The sequence below is a fragment of the Xiphophorus maculatus genome, chromosome 20 (assembly GCF_002775205.1).
Source record: "Xiphophorus maculatus strain JP 163 A chromosome 20, X_maculatus-5.0-male, whole genome shotgun sequence".
NCBI classification, from domain to species: Eukaryota; Metazoa; Chordata; class Actinopteri; order Cyprinodontiformes; family Poeciliidae; genus Xiphophorus; species Xiphophorus maculatus.
In genome coordinates, this window is record NC_036462.1 from 18902627 (window position 1) to 18913467 (window position 10841).

The 10841-nt window shown below is 38.4% G+C and overlaps 1 protein-coding gene across 1 annotated transcript; it reads left to right on the forward strand.

The window, feature by feature from the left end:
* Nucleotides 1–3049: 3049 nt before the first annotated feature.
* Nucleotides 3050–7675, forward strand: LOC102222684 (tripartite motif-containing protein 16-like protein). Its single transcript, XM_023325697.1, has 7 exons — nucleotides 3050–3764; nucleotides 4637–4732; nucleotides 4808–5041; nucleotides 5116–5284; nucleotides 5994–6068; nucleotides 6219–6281; nucleotides 6369–7675. Exons 1-7 carry the CDS (start codon nucleotides 3303–3305, stop codon nucleotides 6917–6919), a joined length of 1650 nt encoding a protein of 549 aa, XP_023181465.1. The 5' UTR covers nucleotides 3050–3302; the 3' UTR covers nucleotides 6920–7675.
* Nucleotides 7676–10841: the final 3166 nt, after the last annotated feature.

Sequence of the window (10841 nt, forward strand, 5' to 3'; positions counted from 1 at the left end):
TAATTTAAACGCATCACTATCCCACAAACATCCTGTTTCCAGCAACCCAAAATATCATTTTCTGTTAAAAAAAAACCCAGGGTGGCACCCAATACGCCACCGTTGAATCATACATATGCATTAAAATTCTCCCTACTTTCTGACATACTGAAAGTTCCTCTTCCTGGATATTTTCCCCGACTGGTTCTTCCCTTTGCTGGACATCTTTGCTTTTTTCTGCCAGCCTGGATTCGATTCTGTCATTTTTAATTTTCAGAGATACAATCTGTTTATTTAACTCCTCATTTTCTCTCTCTAGCCACTCGAGTTTTCCTGTTTTTGCTCTTAATTTGTCCGCTGCAGTGTTTCTCTGTTTTATCCGTTCCTCTTCCAGTTTATGTTTAATTCTTAATTTGGCTTCATTATCACATCTTAGTTGGCATATAGTTGCATTTTCTTCCTCCAGGTCCAGATTGATTTTTCTGATTTGTTTCTTGTAAAATGCATTTGATTTTAGTAGTAAGCAATTTTCCTCATGCCAGTTGTGTGTCTTGTCCGTTCTGTTAAGTCTCTCTAGTTTAGTCTTCAGACTTTCTATGGTTTTCTGAAGCTCTTGGTTCTCCTCCTGCAGCTTGCTGCGGTTCTTCTCTAAATTGTTTATTTTTGTCAACACAAAATTATCCTCTTCCATCTTTGCTCTCTAGTTCAGACTGCAAATGAATTTCTCTGTGGAATCTGGCAATACAAAGGCAGCCGCCAGTGATGTCATAGACAGGATGAGTGACATCACTATGACATCAAAGCCACAAGAAGTCTGTTGGGTGTGGGGGAGGGGGGGATGTTTTTTTTAAAACTTTATTCACAGACACACTGTACAACAACAGAGTGAAACATTTGTTCTGCCTCCAAAACAAAAACAAATACAGATAAATATATTCAAGATGAAGAAAAAGCTACGGGGCTTCGGTTCCCAACTGTTCATTCAAAGCAGTACAGAGTTCAATTGTTTTAATAGCTATTTTCTGTCTTTGATAGTCTGGATATAAAACTTAAGTTCATTGTAAAATGCAGCAAAGCATGGCTTCCCCTACCTGGAACAATGAATATGATATTTAAATAGTGACAATAGAGGATTTATGAGAAACTCTGAACTGTTGGGCTCTTTGCACCTCAGCTTCCGCGTTCGGGGCAAAGCGGCTCAATCTTTTCCGATCTATTGAAAAAGGCTCTTTACACTGGGCGTCTGCAGGGCTTGTCCAAGGTAACAATTAATGATGAACATCGATCCGAAGCCCCGACAATAAGCTGGAGAACGGTTTTAACATGTTCGCCTCGTTATACACAGATACGAAGGTGAGTTTTACTTCCTTTAAACTTTGTGGCTAACATTAGCTTTAGCTTATGCTAGACATTTTTCTTGTAAAAATGTGCTATTTAAGTATCTAAACATTTTTCATCCATTCTAACGAACAATGTTTTTACCTTGTTTTCAAGTATATTACCTGCGTTTATTGTCGTTAGTGTCAGAGACCAAGTAACGGTCTAGGGTACTATAATGTCCCCTCCAGTTCTCCCCGGTTCCTACGCCTACGGCTCTGCCTGTAATCCTGGACCTGTGCTTCTGTCTGCTCTGTCCTCTCAACCCTCAGCCGATCACAGTACAGTCACAACGCTCATACTGCTGTTCCTTCCTGTTGAAAGGGAGTTGTTCTCCACCACAGTCGCCCCATGCTTTAGATGTAGAAATTGTTGGTTAATCAATAATCAGATGGGCTTAATTTATATTTACTAATCAGAAAACGGAAGAGGGGGAAGGATAAAGATAAAGATGTTGGAGAGATGAAGAAAAGCTTTTCAAAGTGGTTGAAAGACAGAAGGTAAGAAATGTCCATGTATCAGCAAGAGAGTTGTAAATATTCAGGTTAGCTTAAGCTAGCCTACAATGATGATGTTCGCATCCACCTCAAAAATATGTAGTTGCGGCCCTGAGGAGCAGAATGAACTACCCACCAACAAAGTGTAAACGTTTCGTGTCTCACTCAGGTGTTATGTTTGCATTCGGTTTGGGCCAGAGGAATTTATTATACTGCTACAAACCAACCTCAGCTTAAACTTTAACAAAGGGTTGTTAAGTCAGACGTTAATTTGAGTAAGAGTCAAAAAGGAGGCATGTAGAGATACCAAAAGGCCTAAAGATCCTATAACAACAGAGTTTCTTTAGTCAGAGGCTTCTGTAGAGCCACTGTAGTACTGACCGCTACAGAAAAGGCTACAGAAAAGGTCTGTGGGCAGATCCTTAACAAAAACAAGCCATCAGCATCTACAACTCTGAAGAAAAGTGTGAGGTACAACACCAAGTAGTTTTATTACTGTTCTTATGTACATTTTTCAGTCAGAGGCTGACTGAAAAATTTACCTTTTGTTCCCAGTACACTTACTTAAGTAGATTTAATTGTGGGAACTTTCAACTTTTACTCCACTACATTCCTACGTGTTGCGTTGCATGCTACATTCACCTCACATTGCGTTTTTTCGATTTTTTCTATTAGTTTGAAAGTAATCAATAAGTTCTTTGAGTTAAAAGGTTCAAAGTGTGACTCTCGGCTCCAAGTTATGGAAATGGAATCAGAAAATTAACATATTGTTCACCACTAACCGACTACAAAGTTGAATATACCGTATTTTTAACTGTGGAGTTAAAAACAAACTCGAGCTGAAATACTAGGTGTGTCTAATGCCCCTTTTGGTTTTGCTTTGTGTTAAATAAAAATTTTCATAATCATTTATCTGTCTTTTTTTTAGCACAATGGCATTTAACTCTGATGCACAGAATCAAAAGTCCAGGCGTAAACATTATCACAGAGGATAAACACAATAAAAACATTTATTATCTGCAGCATTGTTCTTTAAAATGACACAACACTATTGATGTATTAAAGAAAATATCCATACATACATTGCAAGAGGGAATACATTCGACAAGTACTTTTACTTTCAATACTTTATTTTTAAAAGTAATTACTGACTTTTGCTCAACTAAAAATGTTTATGTGGTACTTTCACTAGGCTACATTTTTGTCTGTTTATTTGTATTTTACAAAGTAAAGTACTTGAGTACTTTATCCACCACTGCTGCCTTCAGAAGTCATAAATAGCAAGCAGGTCTCTTCTCTGTTTGAAGAAGATTAATGACATTCAAATGTTTCAGTCACACCCTCTTCCACTTTGCAACAGACCAATCGTAACACACCTCTGAGTCATTTTTGCAGAAAACGAAACAATGCTTGTGTAACAAAGCGCGCCTTTCCTTCCTCAACACAAACATGGCAGAGCCTCACATTCCTGTCAGCATAAATCACCTCTCTTGTCCGATCTGCACAAACCTTCTCAGGAGTCCCACCACCATCCCCTGTGGACACAACTTCTGCCGGGACTGCATCGAGGGCTGCTGGGGTGCGGAGCAGAGGGACGTCAGCTGCCCTGAATGTTTACAGACGTTCCCCTCCAGACCCTGTTTGATCAGGAACACGACTCTGGCTGAGATGGTAAGAGACACGGAGACGGGTCCGAACAGGAAGAGGAAAGAAGAGGAGTCAGCTGAGGCCCAGCTGAAGAGAGGCCGGAGCAGCGCAGGCATGTCAGGGAACACTCTGTGTTGGCGCCACAACAAACCTCTGGATGTTTACTGCTACACAGACTGGAAGATCATATGTGCTGACTGCGCTGCAGCCAGGCACAGCGGACACACATTTGGGCTGGTGATGAAAGAGCGGGAAAGGAAACAGGTACAGGAAAAACAAGGAGTCACTCAGCTGCTCATTTTAAACTATAGAAACTCTCTGGTGCAAATTTTTATAACCACAGGCATCATGTATGGTAAGCAGTCATGAATTTAGTTCTGCTGTAAACTAAATTAAAGAAGCAAATTATACGTTTGATTACACAACTTGTTATTAACAGAATTAACTCCTAAGGTTACTTTATTTAATTACATTTACTTGAGTAACTTTTTTTCTTTTAAACACAGAAGTAGTTTATTTCACTGTACTTTTTACTTTTACTTGAGTAATATAATGAAATATTTTTATTTGCTGAGCCTCATGTGCCATTGGGGATGAAGTGAATATACAATAATCACCATTTACTGTCAATACAGTAAATGGTACATTATTGTGTTCTGACATAGTGCTTATACGTTACTGTTTTAATTTCATAAATTGTATATTTAAAAAAAGATTTAGAGATGCTTCTTCTGCTTGAAATTTGTTATTTTGGACCTGTTGTTTTTTGCAAAGTATTTTTTCATTTTAACTTTTACAGTTTTAGAATTTGCACATTACATAACATTTTTTATCAGTTTGATGACAATTTTTAAATTTTAAATCTGATGTTCTTGAATGCAATTACTCTAAAATATAGACAAAAAATAACTTTTATTTCAATGAGAAATATAAAAAGATCCTCTATGGCTGTGCTTAAAGCTGTGGATTTAAAGTTTTTAGATTTGTAAGTGAAATGTGGGTTTGTGGCAGTGTTTGCATGAAATTTGTCTGTTAAGCGCAGCTAAAGGAAGCATTCACTGCCATTTAAAGGGAATGTCCTGCAGTGTCTTTACAGAACTGGTGAAAGAGAAACTATTTTACTGGTGTAATTTCAGAATGAGCTGAAGATCTTGCAAACAAAACTGAGGGAGACGCTTCAGGAGCAGCAGAAACAGCAGCAGAACATGAAGAAGAAGTTTAACCAAATTGAGGTGAGGAAATCTGGTGCTGTTTACAAGTTCTGAGCTTGGAGGGATTTTGATCTTTCTCTGCTGTGTTGAAAACAGAAGGAGGCCAAGAAAACGAAGGACGACTGTGAAACAGTCATAGTTGAAGTCATTGATTGCATTCAGAGACACTGCCTGTCTGTGAGGAAGCTGGTTGAGGATCAGGCGAAGGCAGCAGCAGCTCAGATCAACGTTGCACTTGAGGACCTTGAGATGAAAATAGAGGAGAAGAAGAAGATGCATGATGAGCTCAATCTCCTCGCACAGAGTGACAACAGTGTCGTTTTTCTGCAGGTATGACATTGACATCAGTTCACCTGTATCGTGGTTCTGCATCCCCTCTGCAATAAATGTGTTTCTTCTTCCAGGAATGGCCCAGTATGCAGAGTCACTGTGAAAAAGTCCTTCTGCTTTCCTGCAATGAGAGCTCAGAGGACCAACGTTCACAATTTGAAGTTACAAAGAGAGCTATAGAGCAGATTGGGAGGAAGCTGGAGGACTTCTGTCACCAACAATTTGCTTCAATCTCTCAAATTTGTATGTTTAACAGCCAATGTGGAAGTATTTTATAAAATCAGTTAGTTAAAATCCACACTTTGCACATTTTCGTACTCCCATTTGGGTCTCAACTGCTTCTAAAAACAGCCCAAGTGCTTAAAAAACCTCTAGCCGTTTTTTTGGCAATTAGTTAATGTTTGGTGTCTGAAAATAAGCGTTTTCAAATACCTCCCGATTATTAAGACACATTCAACGGCCACTGCGCCGTTACTTAGCAACCACAGGCCCTTCCCTAGCAACTCAAACAGAGCCCAGCCCTTCACCTAGCAACCCATGCGGAACTCAGCTGGTTTACCGCTCGCTGTATGTGCTAATGGCTACTGAAAGAGACAAGTGTTTTGTTGGTGACTTACTATTTAGAAATCCTTTGCTGGTTTCACAGGAAGCTCTTCTCCTGCTTGTCAACAATGTACGGTTGTATAATTTGCTTGCAGTCATTTTCATGTGCTAGCAGCTTATTTGCATTTAAAGTGACAGGAGGCCCTAAAACAGCTCATTCTGAAAGGATCTCAAAATAGGCAGAACTGAGTAGACTAATCACTCATTATATAAGAATGATTTTGTGCAAAAAATATATAATACACAAGTTTTGCATAGCCTATAGACCTATCTTAACCTGTTAAAGAAAACATAGTAAGGTCACCTTTACAAAAAATAAAAATAAAACTTTTTTTTTTTTATGTCAAAGGCAAAGATGATCAGGAGGAACCAGTAAGGGAAAGAAACATGGAGGATCAGCAGCAACAATGGGAATCCAGTGACGGTTTGTAAAGATTCTGTTTTTTTGTTTTGTTTAATGCTGTAAACTTTGTATTGTTTTCCTTCCCATTCATAAACATAGACCACTTTACATTGATTGATCACATAAAGATCCACATCATATATATTGATGTTGTTTAACGTCTCCTCAAAGCTTGGACTGGAGAAGGTTGTAAAGAGAACGTGGAGCCTACAACTAGAGAAGACTTTCTGCAGTGTGAGTTTATGTTCAGATCTGAATGTTTCCACCTCTCTTTCTGTCTCTGAAACTCTAATTTTACTCCTTTCCCTCTGGTTACACCAGATGCCTGTGACCTCTCTCTGGACCCCAAAACGGCTCATAAGGACCTGATCATCTCTGCTGAAGACAAAAAGGTGATGAGGTTGTCCGGCGACAGATACCAAACCCCAGCTTCACTTCATCCAGGGAGGTTCATCCATCGATACCAGCTGCTCTGCAGGGAGGGCCTGCAGGCCGAGCGGTGCTACTATGAGGTGGAGTTGGAAGGAGACAAGGCAGAGATCGCCCTCGCATACAAAGGGATAGACAAGAAAAGCAGCATGAAAAAGTCGGCGTTTGGGGCCAATGAAAACTCCTGGAGTCTTGATGTCTCTCAGTCTTACTCTGTGAGCCACAGATCAAATAGCGTCGAGCTCACGCAGGAGCGCAGGGGAAAAAAGATCGGAGTTTATCTTAAATTCAAGGAGGGAACTCTGTCTTTCTACGAAGTGTCAGACAGCATGAAGTTTCTGTACAAGGTAGAGACCCAGTTCACAGAGCCGCTGTATCCAGGGTTCTGGCTCGACAACAAATGCTCCATCAGGATCTGTGATTTGAAGCAACACAAGCAGTAGATGTTCACAAAGAGCCAGACATTTCAGATCAAAATGGGATTTCAGCGGCTCAGGCGTTATGCTCTGTGAGTTCATGATGGTTTGACATTTCCTCTTTGTGTATTTTCATTTGCTGTAAAAATAATGCTCTGAATCCAATAATATCACTTACTATTATTTAGCCCATTTTCTGTTTTATTAAAGCTTCTTGTTTTTTATTTTGTTTTCTGGATGGTTTTGTTTGGTGTACATGTAGAATAAGCTTCAGACTTGTCTGAATTACATGACAGAGCAGATGGACAAAGCTGAATGATTTCCTTCAATATCTGTCACAGATCTGGGGTTTTTGGGTTTCATCTGTGTTTGCACTTTGACTATTTTCTTATTTTCTTTAGTCCATTATCTCATATGAATCTTCCTTCCTCTATAATTAGTTGTAGTAGTTCCTTGTCCCCTTGATTACCTCTGTGTGTGTTTGTTGTTCTGCTGAGTTCTCTGTAAGTGTTTATCATTTAGTCATTTTCATCTTACGTCTGCCCGTTTGAAGTGTGAGAGTTCAATCTAATATCAGATTAAAATGTGCTTTTAACATTATACAATTTCAGTATTTGCAATACTTTTATTCTTTAGTTTCTTTAATGTCTTGTAAAGCACTTAATCACCTTGTGTAGAAATAAATTCGCCTTTCCTTTATTAAATGTGCCGTCTTTGAGCAGAGGGCATGAATATTTATCACATCCATGTATCTACTTTTTTCTCTCTTTAATAAAAGCTAAAGTTCTTTGCACTAAAAAAAAGTCATATTACCACAATGCTGAAAAAATAGATTCTGTTGCCTACACTAGTGATTTAAAAGTGTTTACTCATTTTGATCAGATTTGTTTTAGTTAGATTAGCCAATGAGTGCAGCTCCAAAAGCTCCAAAAGCTAATTTCTTCCCAGCTGTAGTGACCCACGATGGCCACAGTTTGGAGGTAAAAAGAAACAAACACAGCAGCGGTACGTTTGCTCTTTATTTACATTTTATATAGCTATGTTTATAAGTTTTACATCACTTGTGAATCATTCATCCATACGACTGAGGAGAAACAAAGAGTCTGTAAAGGGATGTTTCTAAAGTGTCTCCAGTACAGATAACACCTGAAGTGTGAGCCCAGTAAGGCCCTGCACACACCAGTCTAACTCTACACAAACACACACATTTATAAATATAAACACACACACACATTCAAGTCTTCATTTCTTACAGTGTGTCCTTTCAGCCACAGTTGATGTGCTGTTAAAATGACAAGATATTGCTTTTACACTGACCTTAAATTTACTGCTATAGTTAATAAAATAAACACCAACTTTATTTGCTTTCTGGTGAACAAAGTGCATCAGTCACATTCATTTTTTACTTTTTGTCACTTGTTAAGACGTTGCTATACTTCACATGAATAAAAACCTTCAAAATAGTTTGGTGGTTTGGATGCTTACATGACACACAGGAGGAATCTGACTCATGGGAAGTAAAACTACACACAGAAACACGACGCAGGGTTTACAGCCGCGCCAGCAGTCACATGAGTTTGATCATAAACCATAAAACATTTTTGACAAGATGAAAATGAGACTTCTGTTGTTTCTTGACCCGCCACTAGGTGGCAGAACATTTCAATACCTGTTGTGAAAGAACCTCTCTGTCATATTACTCTTACTCGGATTAGTTTTGGAAAACAATATTACCCAAGATATTGAATTGAGATAGTAGATATTAACTCAGAATTAAACAAAAAGACAAAATCTTCCTTATGAAGGTGTCGATTCACCCTGGAGCTGGATGAAAACAATATTTTGGAGCAAGGCTAATCAGAAAGATTTGATCAGGCTAAAGAGAAGCATTGACTGCGAAGCTAAGTGGTAAAGACCCTACATGTAATACTCTGAAGAGCCGCTGGGTGTCATAAAAGAGCAGTCGATGTGAATTTCTAAGGATTGGAGGCGTAAACAAAACATATTTCGGAAGCTGCTGCCCTTCCGGTTTCCTGTCTAACCATGCCGGTGTATTGAATTACACCTGTGACACTCCATGGTCAAAATGTGTGTGAAATTAACAGCACCTGTTCTGGATGGTGCATGCACACTGAGATAACTGAGGAGGAATTCACAGTGTCCTGCTCCATCATGACCAAGTACTTTAGTTTTCTTGACGGTTTTTTATTTTTCTGTTTTTGCCAAATTAGTCTGAATGAAAATATGAGTGAAGAGTTTGCATAGTGTGAGATTATATGTAAGTTTATGAATTTGGCAGACAGTTTTCTCCAAAGTCACTTAAAAAAAAGAGGAAATAATAATAATGCAGTTCATATCAAAGACCCTGTGCTGTCATCTATTGGTCTAAGCTCTGCTCCATTAGGTCTAATTTTGCTAATTTGCACATTACATTTTTAAAAATTAATTCATCTATGCTGATCTTGAATTTGTTTGACAGCAACATCAAGAATAATCTATTTGTTTATATAATTGTAAATTTAGGCAGTAGGGTGTTAAGCTTAAAGAAAGTTTAGAGGAACATCTACCAACATGTTTCCTCGCTCCTATTATTCTTCTAATCCAAAGGCTTCTTCGCTACTGAGTTAAAATTTAGAAATGACTTACATTTTTTGAGACTATTTGACTGCTTGTGTGGCTGAAACCCCGTGGACAAGTGGTGAATATCGGTGCCTCGCACGGCCCACCGTATGTGACGAAACCTCAACAGCGTTAATATCCAGCAGCATTTCCAGAGCTAATAACAACAAGCAACACCAAAAATAACACGGACAAATGCTTAAATACACTGAAGCCTCAAACAAAATGAAAATATATATTCTATGTTCTCATCTCTGTTCATTGTCACTCAAATATAACAGCAAATATACAGCATAATAGAATAATAGTCCATTTATAATTTAACACCTGTGCTTTGAATATTGTAATAGAAAAATAAATAAATGTGCAGCATGAACTAAGATGTGCTTTATTTTAACAATTAATTGATATCAGTGTGTAGAAAAAAAAACATCAGTACTATGGTCACAACTGAACCTAAATTTAATTATACTAAACAGGTTTAGTATTCTACAAATATACAGAAGACTGCATGTTCGTGCTTGTAATGGTTGTGCAGCTGAACTGTCTAAGGCTTTCTGCAGTTCATACTATTAGCTGGCAGGCTAATGTTATTTAGGCTTTAACTTTGCAGGTTCCTCTGTCTTTTGGTCCAATTTTGTCAATATTATTCATTATGATTTGTCATTTTTAGTTTGTGCTTTTATTTTTCTTTTCACATTCGACCTCTGTGCTGTTTGGGACGCACAGGAACCTCCACAGATACTGGCATGCCTGGAAAACATGGGTACTAAAGCCTTAAAATAAACAGCCGTTATGGAGACTTGGCAACCTCTGTAATACTATTTATTTTTACCAGATGTTTCACTAAGGCTGTCCTGTATTTAGTTAATGCCTTTAATTTTAGTTTATTAGTTTTTTCTTGTGTTCTGCTCTCTGTGTATTGGTTTAGATTTGTATCCTGTGCTTAGTAGATCATTTTGTGCTCTTGTTCAGCTTCCTGTGTTTATTCCTGTATTCATTAGTCACGTTCTCTCAGTTTATATAATCAGGTTTTTCTCCCAGCTGCATCACATTCTCCTGATTCGTCACACCTGGCGTCGCTCCATGGTGAAAAACCTCTCAGTTTTTTACCAGATTCTCCTGATTGCCATAATGTTTTTGCTGCTTTCACTCTGTTTTTCTTGGTTCTCTTGTTTTTTAAATATTCTCTTTAAAGTGGTGGCAGCGTCATCACCGTGACGCTACATGACACAGAGGTGTTGTGATTTGTAGTTGTACCCAAATGCAAACCTCAAGGTGGCAGCGTCATCACCGTGACGCTGCCACCTTGAGGTTTGCATTTGGGTAC